Raw genomic sequence first — 15,107 nt, 5'->3', positions numbered from 1 at the left:
AACAACAAGCTGCTTCTTTAAAACCTGACCTGCAAACTGGGGTTAGAGTCTCTTCAGCTTCCAGAAACTATGAATGGAGAAGGGGATGTGTCACAGTTTATCAAGTGAAAGGTGTTATATACTCAATGAGCAACATGCCAAATTGGCATCTGTTGAACAGGGGCCCCACTTCTAGAAGTTTAGAGGCGCCTGTGTGACTTTATTGAAGCCTTGAACTGTAAAGCAAAGAGCATGTTTTATTCAGATTTCAGACCGAGGTGGAATCGGGTTCCCTTCACCTCCATCTGCAGCTGAGAGATAGCCAGGGATTGATGCACAGTTAAGGGAGGAGCGTTTCAGTGTAGTGGAAATCATTTCTCTCTCTCTGTCTGTCTCTCATTCCCTCTTTCTTCTGTTTCTTTCCTTCATCTCTGTTGCTCCCCAAAAAATAAGCAATATTCATGTCGTTTTCTCCTGTTTGTCTGCCTCTCTTATACTCCTCTCTCTCTCTCACACACACAAACACACACACACACACACACACACACCACTGTAGACGGTTAAGGCTGACTAGGGTTACTTGGGGAAAAGGGTCTGTGAGTGCACGCTGCTCATGTTGAAATGGAAACTAGAGTGTGTATTACCTGAGAGAGAGGGAAAGAAAGGGGCTGGTGGGTGTGTGGCAAAGTAGAGGAAGAGAGCAGGAGGAGGAGGAGGAATGGAGCAGAAAAGAGAGAGGAGAGAGGAGAAAAGGTTTAGAGCGAAGAGGAGGAGAGGAGTGCCTTTATCCCCAGGGACATAATTAGGTCCAAGAAGGCTAATCATTGGACATAAAATACAACCTCTCTTCCTGTATTAACACATAACCTCTTCCCTTCACTGCTGGGGGGGATGGAGGACCCCATAATCATTTATCCAGTGTCATATCACTTCCAAAGAACCTGTGCGGTGGGCTGGGACAAGGCGGTTAGAGGCAAAAATCATCTGCATCAAAAGCTTCCAAGAATCAAATGCATTTCAATGGCAACGACTAACTGAAGTACTCTCTCTTTCTTTCTTCTTCATAACCCCCCCCATCCACGCCCCCCACCCCCCACAGCCCCTACTATTAGAGAGGAGGGAGGAACGAGACGGGTGGGAGGAAAAGACAGAGAAAGTGCGAGAAGGAAAAGGAGGAGGAAGAAAAAGGGAACCTATACGTCTGGCAAATTAGCAGGCCTCATATGTTCTGCCTTCCTGTGAATGAGTTGTCTATCTGGCTCGGTTCCTGTGCTCCCCCGCTGCTCAGTTGCGTGGTAGGTATCAGCCATTTGCCAGCTCACCGGGGTGCGTTTAGATCTGTCCCCCGATGGCCATATTGGAAAATAAATGATCTCAGGGTGAGAACATATTTGCAATGATTAAAACATGAAGCGTTTATGAAAGATTTAAATCAAATTTTTTGAACTTTCAATCTGTTTCATCAATGCACAGTTGTTTTAGGACATGAATTGATTTTAATGATGCATGGATTCGAGATGAGTCAATAGAGCCGTTGTTGACCTGAATACTCAACCAGCTTTCTGTGTCTGGACAGCAACATTTGGCCTGCAATAACCTCTTCCCTTTTTCTTTTTTCTCCAGCCGTTTCTCTGTCTCCATGTTGCCTCGTTCCCTTGCTCTGCAAATACTTCTCTTTCCCGCTATCTTTCCCGCTATCTCACCTCCTGGTGGCTCCCCATCCCTCGGCCGCACCGCGTCTTTCACTCTCCTTCTCGTAAAATACAATATTTATCTCAGTCTGTTTGAGTTCACTCACCCTTATCATTGGGTGTGCTCCCCCTGGCTCTGAGGTGGATTAGTCTAGGACTCATTGACATTACATTGGTCATGAAATATGCATATCACGATCAAAGGTGATGGCAAGAGAGACGGCATCTCTATGAGAGCTCACAACCTGGAGTTGATGTGCTCCTTGAAACCGTAAGCGTCAGTGGATCATATTGTGCGAAGCTGAGATGTTACAAAATTAATTACTTAAAAAAAAATGTCATTTGAGTGGATGAATGTGTGTGTGTGTGTGTTTATGTGCACAGTGCAGAGACTAAAAGAGTGAGAGGCGATCAATTTATCTATTTTCCATACATGTGCGCAGAATACTTTGATTTGGATACTTTGATTTTGATGTGAATTTAATGGTATTGATCGTTTATAACAGAGCCCAGCTGGAGGTAGTTGCAGTCAGTTATTTTTTTTTTACCTGAGGTTTTGGACAGAGAGGACTGCCAACTCTTTCATTTCCCACATCAAACCACCTCACGGGATGAATAATACATTTGGGGCGGGAGAATATTAGGTTTAAACCAACAGGATTACAAGGCAGGGAACATCAGTATTTCCATAAATCCTGTGAAAGTACTTTCTACAATTTAGTATATATGTTCAAATAAAAGATCTGACTAGATTTACCATGATAGTTCACTGTCTTTATTTAATGTAACATCTATGCGGAATGTTTAGTCAAGAGTAAAAATATGAAGGAACAAGACTGAAGTCATATTCACATTACATCCATCAAACAAGGGTCTTGGTCTGTGAGTATTACTTTAGTTGGTGCAGTATTTACCTTTTTAAAGGTTAGAGGACTTGTGTTGTCATGGTTACAATAATAAAAAGAACAGGAATCGAACAGCTGAGCTGTCTCCTGTGTCAAAGTTCAGCATTTTGCTGAACCATTTTCCTGCTAATGTTGACATTGTTGCTCTTCATACTACATCACCTGGGTTGTACTATAATTCAGAATAAGCTGCTGGCAAATACAATGTGTGGGCTTGATTTCGACAGGACAGTCTCAAGGCTCTATCTTAAACCCAGTGCAAAGTGCAACTCATGTGTCTTTGTTAGTTTCAGTCCGAGACAGTTATCACATTCCCGTCCAGCCATTTTGTTTAAATAGCAAATACAATTGCGCCCACCTGAGCGTCCATGGCTGTGTTGGTCCTTAAATGAGGTGTGGTCATTGTTGGTACATTGCTATCTTGAGGCAGTGGAAAGAGATTGCACGACTGACCCACAAAAACCTGGTCTGAAGTCAGTAAGGCAGAATTTCACTGTTATTTTAATGGCACATTATCAAGATAGTAAAATGTGCCTACATAGGTGGGTACACAACGTGCATAAACTGCGAGTGTATGCGCTTCAGATGTTTGGATCAGTCAGGTGGAACATTACAATACAGCTTCAGAGGGTCAGAGCGTTCTTTGTGGCATAATTGTGTTGCCCAACATCACCATGTGTCATGAGTGTCTCTTGGACATCAAGGAAGCTCTGCAGAGAAGTGTTCTTTCTTACTACCTGCTAAATGTTTCACATTTATCACATAGACTTTAAACTGAACTGAAAATGTATTAACACTTCTAATAACATAACATAACAGATGTCTAACATTGTGGTTTGTGCCACTGCTCCTGTGTAGGTCTGTGTGCAGTGCATTGATATGCACTCGGGATGCACAGAACCGCTGCGTGCATGTGTTGGTACTAGGCTCACTGGTCAGTCACAATATGTAATCAATTCGACACAAACAGAACCTAATTCTGCGTCGAGGGAATGGGAGATGGCACTCTGATTGGCTTAATACATACTACTCCCCAAAACACAGTACTGCCCTCTGGAACTAGGCGCCTGGCACAGCGATCATTTTTTCCACTGTTAAAATAGCGAAAGTGAATGCACTGGTGCCATGGGTTTTAGACCATACAGTTTGAACTGTTAAAATAAAGCTGTCAATCCGTCAGTTCAAGCAGTGGTCAATACAGAGATTGGCTGTAAGCACATGATCAGCGCAGCTTAGGTCAAAGTTCAACAAATCTTAACTTTCAGTGCACCCCTTCAATCCAAGCTGCCACTGTGGCTAAAAATCTAGAATAGACAGATATAATAGAATAGACCCATTAGGGTCCTGTGTGTGCTACGTTCTTGAATACTGACTTGTGGTTAGATGTACACATGTACATTGTAGACTGTCTTTTTATTGTTTCTGTTACTTTTGTGTAAATTCAGATAGTGTCACATAATTTTTTGATTTGCTTTTCTTTGATTTGTCTAAACTTTTTCATTCTGGAAGCGCGACTGTCCTACATAGCAGACTGCGCCCATCTGTCACATAAGTAAGTTAAACTAAAAGCAAAACACACTTCTAAATAGCTTTCTGGTGAAGATCTCTGCACAAACAGACACTACAAACATCAAAATCTGAAGTGAAAATGTGGATCTAAGTCATTTTGGCCTGACTAAAGTTCCTCTTACTATGTCTATTCTAACGTAAGCTGCTAAAATAACAATGACATGTTGTACAGGGTTGAATACATTCGTTTGTAAATAGGCTAAATTGATATGTTACTGAGGAACAGACTGCTACACACTATGTTAATGAACCAGTGTCTAGTGATTAGTTCCTGGATATCTATGTAGCTACATGCTGACCACCAGCTTAGTGAATCGTTCCTCATTACCTCTGAATCAGTTGCTAAATGGCACATGTCCAATAAGTAATTATTGCTTCCTTATTATGTACAGATTAGTTACTTTTTTGTGTTCCCTCCAGTAAAGTGGTGCATCATACTGAGCTGCGCTGGGAACACATCATTACTTCACGATTACCTTACCATTACTGACAGTTGTTTTTTTTTTTTTGTTTTTTTTTTGCCTCCCCTCAAGAACAGTGTCACCCATTCTCACTCTTTGGTAACGTTTACTTTATTGTGAAGTGTTACCAACAAAACACAAATTTAAAACTGATACTTTATCAGGAATCTCAATATTGTTCCTATAAGCAACCTACTAGCACCCAGGAGTTTACCATGCCAATTGAAAAAGCCCTCATGTTCAAGGACTAACACAGGCATGAAAGTCATTTTAACATCTAATTAAGGCCTATTATCACACTGAAGGCTCCTTATCTCAGCTTTGTTAGATGTGTGACAGAAATAACAATTTTGAAAGCAAAATATTGTTGATGCTTATAAAAGCACTAAATACAGACTGACTAAACAGTGATACAGCAATACAGAAGCACATCAATTAAACTTGTCTTTCTTATACACACCATGGAATGCGTAGCAAAAGTGTATGTTTCTACGAATATATCTATTTCTTACTTTTCTACCTACAATATGAGGTGGCATGTAAATGACATGCTCAGTTACTAAAACAAAAGTTTTGAAGGTTTTAACTATAGATTCATCAGAATGTGACATTTTTTAAAGCAAAATTAAAACAGTTTGTGACTCTGTCTTTGTATTTAATATTTCACATATGAGACACTAGCTCAGACTCACTTTAATACAGAACTGCAGCATATGAAGCAGATTCACATACTTTTTTCTTTACACTACATGAGGAATCATAAAATTTAGCAAGATCATGAACCAGTATGTTTTGCTTTGTCCCTAATGTGTAGTTTCAAGGCAGTCAGAGCACTTCCATCAGCAGTGAACATGGACACTTAACCATCAATCCTACAGTTAATGGATGGCCCACTCCACCACCTAAGGTACAGTAACGCAGGTTACAGAAAGGTGAAACCAAGAAATGAGGTTTTGGTAGCTACTACTACCACTATTAAGAGACTGTCCTGTCTCTGACCCTAACGGGTCATTTTATAAAAGAGGACATGTTACCAGAAGAAACGTTACCACCTCAGCATTTAATTTCGTTCCTTTACTCACCAGGAGCTGTTTCCAGTGGTGGAAAACCCTTGTCTCTATCACGTCTCCTCTTCTACTGAAGTTAGCACACTAACCAGCTAGTCCCAGCCTAGTTTGTCACTTTCTGATAGTGACTCACTGCAGCCTCTAGTCTGCCCTGAAGAAGTAGCGCTGCTCAGTCTTGTAGATGCGATGATGGCCGAAGCTCTTTTCAAGCGACAATCACCTGATCCCGGCAAGAAAACTTAAAAACAGCCCCTTTAACTGATGATAAAGGGCCCCTACACCTAATACAGACCAATGGGTTGTATTGGAGACTGAGGTCATTTATGTTGGAGGACCTGTTGCCTATTAATAATATAGTATATGGATAAAATTACCTTCACCAGATGTTTCAAACTGAAGAATGCAAAAAAGAACAACAGAATCACATTAACTTTTGTGTTGATATGGCAAACTTGCCTGCATACAGTTGCCTCTTTACACATCGAGCAGATACGGAGCAACACTGGCATTCATTCAGATCCACTTGCTAGCTGTCTGTCTGTTGTTCTGTGCTGGGCTAGTAGCATACAGTGGGGTTTTTTTGGCTGAAAAAAGCTGCCTGCAGTGGCTGAGAACCATGCTGTGAAAGCAGTGAAAGTGAACCAAAACTGAAGAGTTGGGGGCTGAAAAACCAAAACACTGAACAAGATAAAAAGCCTCAATATAAAGCCTCATCTACTTTGGGTGTTTATTCTGAAAATAAAATGAAAATGAAAACCCATGATGCCACGGTGTTGCTGTAAATTAACCAGCTCTAATAACTTCCAACAGAGTAGGTGTCAAACAAAGATAATCCAACCGCAGTCCCATGCATCTGCTCATGAGACTGGATCTGTAGTCCTGCAGGGTGGAGCTTCCTTCATCTCATGAGCAGCTGTGAAGGGACTGGCCGGCTCAGGAACTGATTTAGGTTCCAGCTGTTATTTGGCTGAAGCGGAGACAGCGGTGCACGGCAGAAACGGCAGGATGGTTATGGTGCAATTCTGCTAGCTGTTCTACTCACCAACAGAGGTGCTAATTAATGCTAATTGCAAGAGGGGGTCAATTATACACTCCATGGTCCTATTCGGACCACCATGTTCGCAACCAATGAATCAAAACAACAGCTATCCTCTACTTCGCCTTAACCACAATACAAACACATACAGGTGTTGAATTATAGGTGTAATAAGATTGATTTTCTCTTCCCTTTGGCACAAAGTGATCACATTGTTTCTCCAGGGGAAGAACAGAGTTGTAATACAAAACCAATAATTTAACAATTACTTGGACTTGTGCACAGATTTCTGGCTTCCAAAACTGGTGTGGAACAATAAATTTACACCCACTATAATGCCAAGACAGTGAAGTTCTTACTGGCCTCCACCCACCTGCATTCCCAGCTGCTCAGCAGCTGAGGATGCTGAAACAAACAAAGATTCAGATGCAGATACACTGTCTTTTTATTGTCTTTTTCAAATTTTCTAGTGTCACCGGTTTGTTTTCTCCTCTACATTACTAAAACATGACTTTTTGATCATTTTAATCACCATAGATCAAGAGAACAGGCCAAAAGTGAAAGAATAAAAGTTTTCGCTGAACTGGATGTCAAAGTTTGCTGAATTAGCTTTGGCCACATAGTCCTTCATGTCAACGAAACTTTGAAAACTGCTAGCAGAATGAATTAGACCAGCAGCTGGGACCATATGGTGTTTACGTGGTTTGGCGGTTCAGTGACCAATGGTGAAAACACAAGATTGGTTAGACCATTAGAGGTGATTCTTTTTCCGTACAGAACATTTAATGGGCCCCAAAATTCACTGTCCAGTCCGGAAACAAACTTTGAGACAGCCTGCCTTTAATCTTTGATGATTTTCATTATCTTTTGTTTAGACAAGTCCGCTTATGACTACATATAGCTGCACCTGATCACACTGTTTACTTAGAATTTTCTTTTGTAGTCGTGTTGTGGAATATTTCTCACAGCAACCTCAGAAGATCAAAGTGGACTAAATTAGACATGTAAACACTGTTTGATGGAAGTTAATTAAAAATTTACACTTAAGGTTATCCTGCCTGAATATGTTCAATCATAATGAGGGAATAAATTCATATCATAAGGAAATGGGTTTGTTTGTGAATTCTGTTGGGACTTTGTTATTGAGAGGAAAGGTAAGAGAACTATTTGTCTAAGAGAAATTTCACAGGGCTTCTTTTTTTAATAACATATATGTTTGTACAAGCTAATGAACTACTTTTAATTAATACAAAATCTTTCAGAACAGTGCTGTGAATTAGATTACAGATATATAATTAGACATAGTCATTACCTAATCCCAAAACAACAGAGTGAGTAATAACCTTTGCATGGGCAGAAGAGGATGAATAATGCTGGATTTCCATCTGAGCAAAAAGGGTCCGAGAGACCCCAGATTCACTGTTCTCCACTTGGCTAGTGTAAATTTAATTAGTAGAAAGTTTGGGAGTATGCATTATGTATTCACAATCAGAACTAAAATGGTACAAGCCTTTAAGGGACAGTAAACACAAATCACAATATATGCTTTATTGGTGGTGTCTAACCATGTAGACAGTTTGTATTTTTATTTTCTTAGGCTTTGAGAATTGCACCACTGAGATACTAAAAATGGTACTTTAAATACTTTAAACTGAAAGTACTGAGAAGAAATACCAAATCTTTACCACATTTACCACAACCATTCAATATCTTCCACTACGACTTTGGATTTTGACTCCCCTTGTTCACCAGCTCTCTGTGCTTTATATAACTTCAGTTTATACTCTTTGCTTTTTGTGTTCACACAGTGAACACTGAGCACATTCTGTTGAGTATTTTCTCATCTTTCAGTTCCTCATGAATTTTCTTTATGCATTCAGCCTTAAACCACACTGCCTTTCTTTTCCTAAATGCCAGAATCTAATTCTGCATTTCTCTCCTTTTCAAGAAAGTAATTTTCACTTGAGAATGTTATATGAATGTGGTTTAACCACTATCTGTTGCTAGACTACCTGCCTGGCACTGATCCTTTCAGAAACACAACGGTACAATGCTTATTAGAGACCAAAGGCTCAAACTTGTTCTTACCTTACTTAAAAAAGGTTTCCCTATTGAAAAATGAATTACACCATTATCAAATGTAGACAATGAAACTTTTAAAAGGAGGTTGGTGAATTATGCTGAGTAACTGCCACACTGTTGGATCAGACTTGCTATTGACTAATTTTGCAAATTTTATTTTTCAGTACTTTTAGCAACACAAATTAAATTCACTATGGCCCAAAAATGAGAAATGAATTTAAAAACTGTGGTACTGGGTACAACGACTGGTATGTAACTGGGAATATATACAAATTAGGCATTATTAACTAAACTTGTGTACTTGCTTGTAGAAAATGAAATTAGTGTTTAATGACATTGCCAGAAACTAATTGGTGCATAGCAAACCTGGGGCCAGGTATAATTCCACCTTTAGGCAAAATACAATTAATCTGCCATGTGTAGTCTGTGGCGTACTTGATGGGCTCATGAAGGGGTCTGCATACGTATGAATACAGAGTTTAAGGAGCAGGGGGTCAGTTAGAGTCCCCCCTAAAGGGTTTAATCCAGCTATTAAAACAGTACAATGGTAAATATGAAAAAAAGAAAAAAAAAACATATTGGATGCAACATGTCAACCCATGATATTTATATCTCAAAATCCAGTACAGGAAACAGCTTTCTTAATTTGTATGCACCAAAGTTTGTTTGTAATTGAGGGCATCTCTGCCAGGCAACAGTAATTACTGTTTCTACACCACGCGAGCCAGAGCCACAGGCCTGCCTTATAAAATCTGGCACATATCAGCAGGGTACAACAAGTGCAAGGTTGTCACCCGAGGGACACTTCCATTACGTGACAAAAGTGAGAAGATAATTTGATTTACTGTTTAGTTAGGCAACCTCTGTCAGACCTGCAGCCATACACAGCAGTGGGGGAGCATGAAGATTGACTACAAATGAGTCTGCTGACCCGCCGAGGTCACATATTCCAGAAAACAATTTGTTCTATCATTTACTGGGAGATATCGTGGGTAAAATGTGTTCCATGGCTGACTAATGGATCAGGTGAATAAAGATAGCAGCTTCCGGCTTTAACATCACTTCCAATCCCAGAGGGCAAATCTGAAATACGAACACCATTTCAGCAAGTTTGGAAAAGGTAGATGCATGTCACAATGTGGAATCTGATGGCAAGGTTTCTGATATGTCTGATTTCTGATATCAAAGGAGCTAACTGTAATTTTTTGCTATTGCTACATATCGAACATTAGCATTAACAGCTGTTTACTTACCAGTGTTGAAGAAACATTGCGAGTTCAGCGTCAAACTTCATTCCTTTACTCACCGAGAGCTGTCTCCAGCTGTTGAAAACAACGCCAATGTTGACTTTGGTTTTTCTTCTATTTCTGTCACCTCTTTTCTTCTACTGAACTTGGCGTGCTAACCAGCAAGCCCCAGCCCGGTTGGAGTATCTCGTCACTGTCTGATATCGAGTCACTGTAGCTGCCAGTCTGCCCTGAAGAAGAAGCGCTGTTCAGAGGGCATATTATAACCTCTTGTCTTGTAAATGCCACGATGGCTCAAGCTGTTAAAGCTAATGCTGGCTGTGTAGTAATAACAAAAACTTATAAACAGCTCCTTTAATCTTTGTGACTAATATCCATATTGTTCTCAAGAATATCATCCCCGTCTTCAGTGTGTGTGTGTGTGTGTACAACTACTCTATATGTTGGCAGGGTAGATAGTGTGATTTGAGCCTTTGTGTTCACTGAGACACAGTTGGTAATTGATATGATCAAAAGCTTTTGTTATTTTTGAGAAACCTCAATATCAGATAAAGTCAAACAAAAGTCTAATCTTTCAGGATTAACAAAAATGAAACAATCTTCAAAAAGGAATGAAAAAAAGGAAATTCCAGAAAAAAAGGCAGGAAAATGGGAAACTGCATGACATCTAATCTTTGCTGATAAATAGAATAACAGTGACATGAGGCTACACAACATCGAAATTTACATTTACTAATTAATATATTGACAGCTTTTCTAGTGCAAAATTTGTTTCTCCCTGCGTACATAGTTTCTGTGAGATTCAAATAACAAATCAGGATTAAAAAACAATGGTCTCCGAGCCTTATTTCTCTCTTTGATAAGACATACAGCGGAGAGACAAAGAGAGGAGACTACACGTCACATTTATAGTGCTTGTTGATGTCATCTTTGATTCCCTCTGATTCAATGTGACCATATTTTAAAAGACGAATGCTCCAATCAGCGCGACAGAGACCAGTCCTACAAGTTATTTGAAAAGCACTGTCGGCTATATCCTTCTAAAAGTTGAATTGTCCCAACTTCATAGTGTAATGTTCCTAATGTCAAACTGATAAAGCACATCCTTAAGACAGTATATTTTCTGAGCAAGCAAAACAGAAACTTTAAGGGATGAAAGGTTGCCTTCAACATCAGAGACATTTTCAAGCCAAAGAAAAGCTGCTGGAAGGGGAAAATTATAAGAATTAGATTTTTTTTTTTTTTTTTTCATCCCTGTTGATGCGTTTTCCTATCTTGTTTCTGTTTTGGAGCTGCAGGTTCAATCTAAAGCCAGAATAATAGAATGTTGAGTCAAGTGGGCTAAAGTCCATTTTTGTTTTCCTCAGCATCAGGAAATACAGTAAAACTGACTTTCACAGCATTCATGGCGTGCGGAGCCAGAATGTGCTAGGTGACTAAGTGAAGAACAGTCTGAGAAATATAATGCTACAGGGCTGCTTTTGTCTTTATCACACTGTTTTATGACGCATAAGCCTGCCAGAAGTGTGTTGAGAGATTCAGCACAGCCGTCCTGCTGTTGTGAGGATGTGTCCAGTTTAGCTTCCTTCTCTCAGGCCCTGTTGTTGGGTATTATTCTGTGCTGTTTCAAGGCTTTTCAGGAGCTTTATTTGAAAAAGGCCATAAGAAAAAAGCCATCAAAAGAAATATATTGCATCGCTAGTAGTTATTTAGAGGGGGTACTCTTAGGGCAATCCGCAGTGGTATTGTATTTCTATAAAGTTGGGGGACTTTGTTAAAATTAAAGCAGCAGAGGCCGAGGTTGCCTTAAGTTTTGTCCCTAGTATAGGTTTAGCTCCAAAAGCACCATAATGCAACCAGCAGCATCTCTTGTTAGACCCACTGATGCCTGGTAAACTCATCTGTCTTTGTAACTCTACACACAGACTGTCTGTTATAAATTTGCAGTCTCTAAGCCTAAACTCAGATAACCCTGATGACATCACTATGACATATTTGGGGTAGTTTCCTAAAGCTCCCTCCAGTGCCCCTTTAACAGCACTGATGCTCTAGCTGTGCTTTTGAGTTGTGTAAGAAAACCACACCCATTCAGCAATATTTATAAAAATATATTTCACAAAGTAGGAAACAATACAGGGTATCTTAGATTACAGTACAGGGAGTAAATAATTGAACATACACATTTATAAGCATTAAAGCACAGTAGAAAATATGATCTGCATGTAAGACTATCCCATATATATTGTTTAGTCTACCGAGAACTGCCATAATACTGTATCAGTACAAACTGAGTATGCACGCAGCTGTAGTGCCATTGAGATTCTCGTTATGTGCAAGAGCTAACGTGCAGAGACAAAACCTACCACCTCATTGAAAGCTAATGACGTTAGCAGTAACTCTATGTACAGTACAAGTCTTTTTTATTGATATCATACAGTGTAAGCACAATATGCACATGGTCTGGATTTGTGTCTTCATTTTCCTTGGGCTAATGCAATCTTTCCTAAATGAGATTTGATGTTTGGAGGGAGTCACGTACTACACTTAGGTATCAATTGGACTATTGTGCTCAGACGGTCACTGGCTGTACCCCAGAATATATTATGAGACATATTTTACACAGAATTAGCATGTGTCACAAGGTCCCATTCCTGCGTTCCCGGTTAATTAGATCATCTGTAGTTGTTATAGTAACTTAGAGCTCTTGTTGCCTGCTTACATCTAGTCTATGTCGTCAACTGCAGTAAATTCATGATAAGATTTGGTTGCTATGAAATAGTGTTCAAGTGGTTGAAAAAACAGCTGAATGTGAAATAATCTAAACACACTCACTTGAAATTGTCAGCACAGAAAAAATGACTTAAGAACAGATATACAAAAACTCATAGAACAATAATGAAGAATCAACACGTCTCTTGTCAAAAAACAGTAGATTACAATTGTATTTAATGTTGCTTCTGTAAAAAGAAGGCCTCAGAGTTTCTACATTTCTCTTTTTTGTCTTCACTTCAGTGTTTTATAGGCTAGTAACACTTGCGACCCACACCTGTAGCATGTAAATACAAAGAGTTGTATAAAGCAAGCCTTTCTGGGCTTTAGATAGTTTATAAATGTGGCCACCAGAGAACATATCAAATGATAACAAATTCACCTTAAAGCCAATACTGGTTTGTCTTTTTGCTTTTTTTCAAATCATACATACATTCATCATTGTAATGTAGACCATATATTGCTTTTTCTTCGTCATTTTGTTTCAGATCACCGGTCAGCTGGCAGACATGAAACAAGAGTCCTTCTGCGGCTTCTGTAGTCCAGCTTGCTGTCCGTGGAGCATGGAGAATGTGTGTCCACACTCAAGCTTCAGAGAACCCAACAACATCCATTATTTCCTTTCATGGGGCAACTACCAGCAAACCCAGGGTTTATCTGCTACTGGCAGTCACAGCAAATGACTAACACCCAAAATACTGCTAGACACTCCACAACGGAATCTAAGTTACACTCCACAAGAATCATAGATCTCCTAATAAAGACATTGTTTGGCTCAACAATTACAATGCGCTTGACGTAGTGGATGACGACTGCTATACCTCACTCTAAGAAGAATACAAAAAGGTGGCCTCCCGTGTTATTAACTGTTTTTTGTTTTTTTTTAAACACCTGTTTTTAAAAGCCAGCAAACCCCTAGCATTTAACACACAAGTATGTGGACAGAAAAAAAAAAAAAAAAGAAATTGAAAGTTTTTTTTTTCCCTAAGAAACCAAAGGTCAGGTCTCGCGGTCGCTCTCGCCCACAGAGTAGAGCTCCCCAAGTCTTCTGAAGCGTGGGCCCCACTCTCTGAGATAGTCATAATTCTGGTCCGAGTCTGATGATGCCGTCTCCAGCGAGCTGAGGGACCCAGCAATGGATCCACGGCCCTCGTATCCATAGATCTGTATGGAGTCATAAGGCGGAGCTGTGGGATCATTGTCTGCCTCGTGGAGCCGTACGTTGATGAATTCGTCCACGTCAACGCCGTTGGGGCCCGAGTGCTGGCCTGCCCGGGGCATGAACTGCAGGTCTGGCTTGATGTCCTTGCGTGGTAAGTAACCATTGATGCCGTCTGGGTTCTGCAGCGTGGCGATGTCGAATGCCTCCGTGTCCTCTTCACCGCCTCCTTCGTCATCATAACGGATAATATTCTCTCTCACATCCTCATCATCCTTGATAATCAGAGGTTCATTCTTGTGTCTTCTCAGGGTAACAAATAGTACTACTATTACTGTCAGAAAGAAACACAAAGCATGGGGGAAAGAAAGAAAGAAAGAAGTCTAGGTCAAGCTTTGACAAGTGGACAAGTGGAACAAGTATATCATCCGTGAAGGTCAAATTATGCAAGTTTTCATCTATATCCCTTAACCCACTTCATGGTAATAATATTGCGATACAAAAAACACCTCACCTAACAGCAGGATAATGCAGGCCAGGATGGCAATGAGAGCTCCCATGCTGAGGCCAATGGGCAAGACGTAGGCCTCCACGTTGCAGGACTGGACGATGCCGTCCTTGCTGCAGCCACAGACGCGGATAGTCAGGGTGTTGGTGCTGCTCATCGGTGGGTTCCCATTGTCCGTCACGATGATTGGCAGGAAGTACATCTCCTGTTTCTGTCGTCGGAAGGTATCATGCTTGGCTAGAACACTGATTGAATTGTCTGTCAGAGAGAGGTAAAACCAGAGATGATTTTTTTGTATGTGTGAGGATGTGTGAAAAATCCATTATTATTCATAGTGGTGACAGATTGAAGTTCTATTATTAAATTGTGTGAATATCAGTGCAGCATGAGGGTAAACTAATTTCACATCAATCGTCACTAGGCTTTTTAGCATTCTCTCATCCCAACACCGTAGATGGGATTCAGCCACCTTCCCTTTGCTTGACAGTCCAATTTGGGAATTCTGAAGGAAGGCGAGCCCCAGTTTGCTTTGCCCTTTGAAAGCTGAAGAAGTGAAGGGACCGCGGCAGGCGACACTGGCTTAGAACATGGCACATGTCGACCCAGAAAGGTGCCAGCTGCTCTTTGATGACAC

At 40.3% G+C, this 15,107-nt stretch overlaps 1 protein-coding gene across 2 annotated transcripts in view; it reads right to left on the bottom strand.

Moving 5' to 3' along the window:
• Positions 1–12,124: 12,124 nt before the first annotated feature.
• The window catches only part of cdh8 (cadherin 8), a 99,708-nt gene continuing 96,725 nt past the window's right edge, over positions 12,125–15,107 (bottom strand). The window contains exons 11-12 of one of the 2 annotated variants that reach the window (XM_071489246.1): positions 14,480–14,731; positions 12,125–14,299 (exon numbers count right to left, since the gene is read on the bottom strand). In XM_071489246.1, coding sequence (XP_071345347.1) covers positions 13,806–14,299; positions 14,480–14,731 — 746 coding nt within the window. In that variant the 3' untranslated portion in view covers positions 12,125–13,805. The remainder of the gene's footprint in view (positions 14,300–14,479; positions 14,732–15,107) is intronic. The other variant, XM_071489247.1, reaches the window with a different exon arrangement.

Source organism: Trachinotus anak, unplaced genomic scaffold (assembly GCF_046630095.1).
Source record: "Trachinotus anak isolate AG129_WGS33_773 ecotype Australia unplaced genomic scaffold, CSIRO_AGI_Tana_v1 ptg000011l, whole genome shotgun sequence".
Classification (NCBI taxonomy): domain Eukaryota; kingdom Metazoa; phylum Chordata; class Actinopteri; order Carangiformes; family Carangidae; genus Trachinotus; species Trachinotus anak.
Note: the sequence above shows the minus strand (reverse complement) of the source record. Positions and strands in the feature narration are given on the sequence as shown.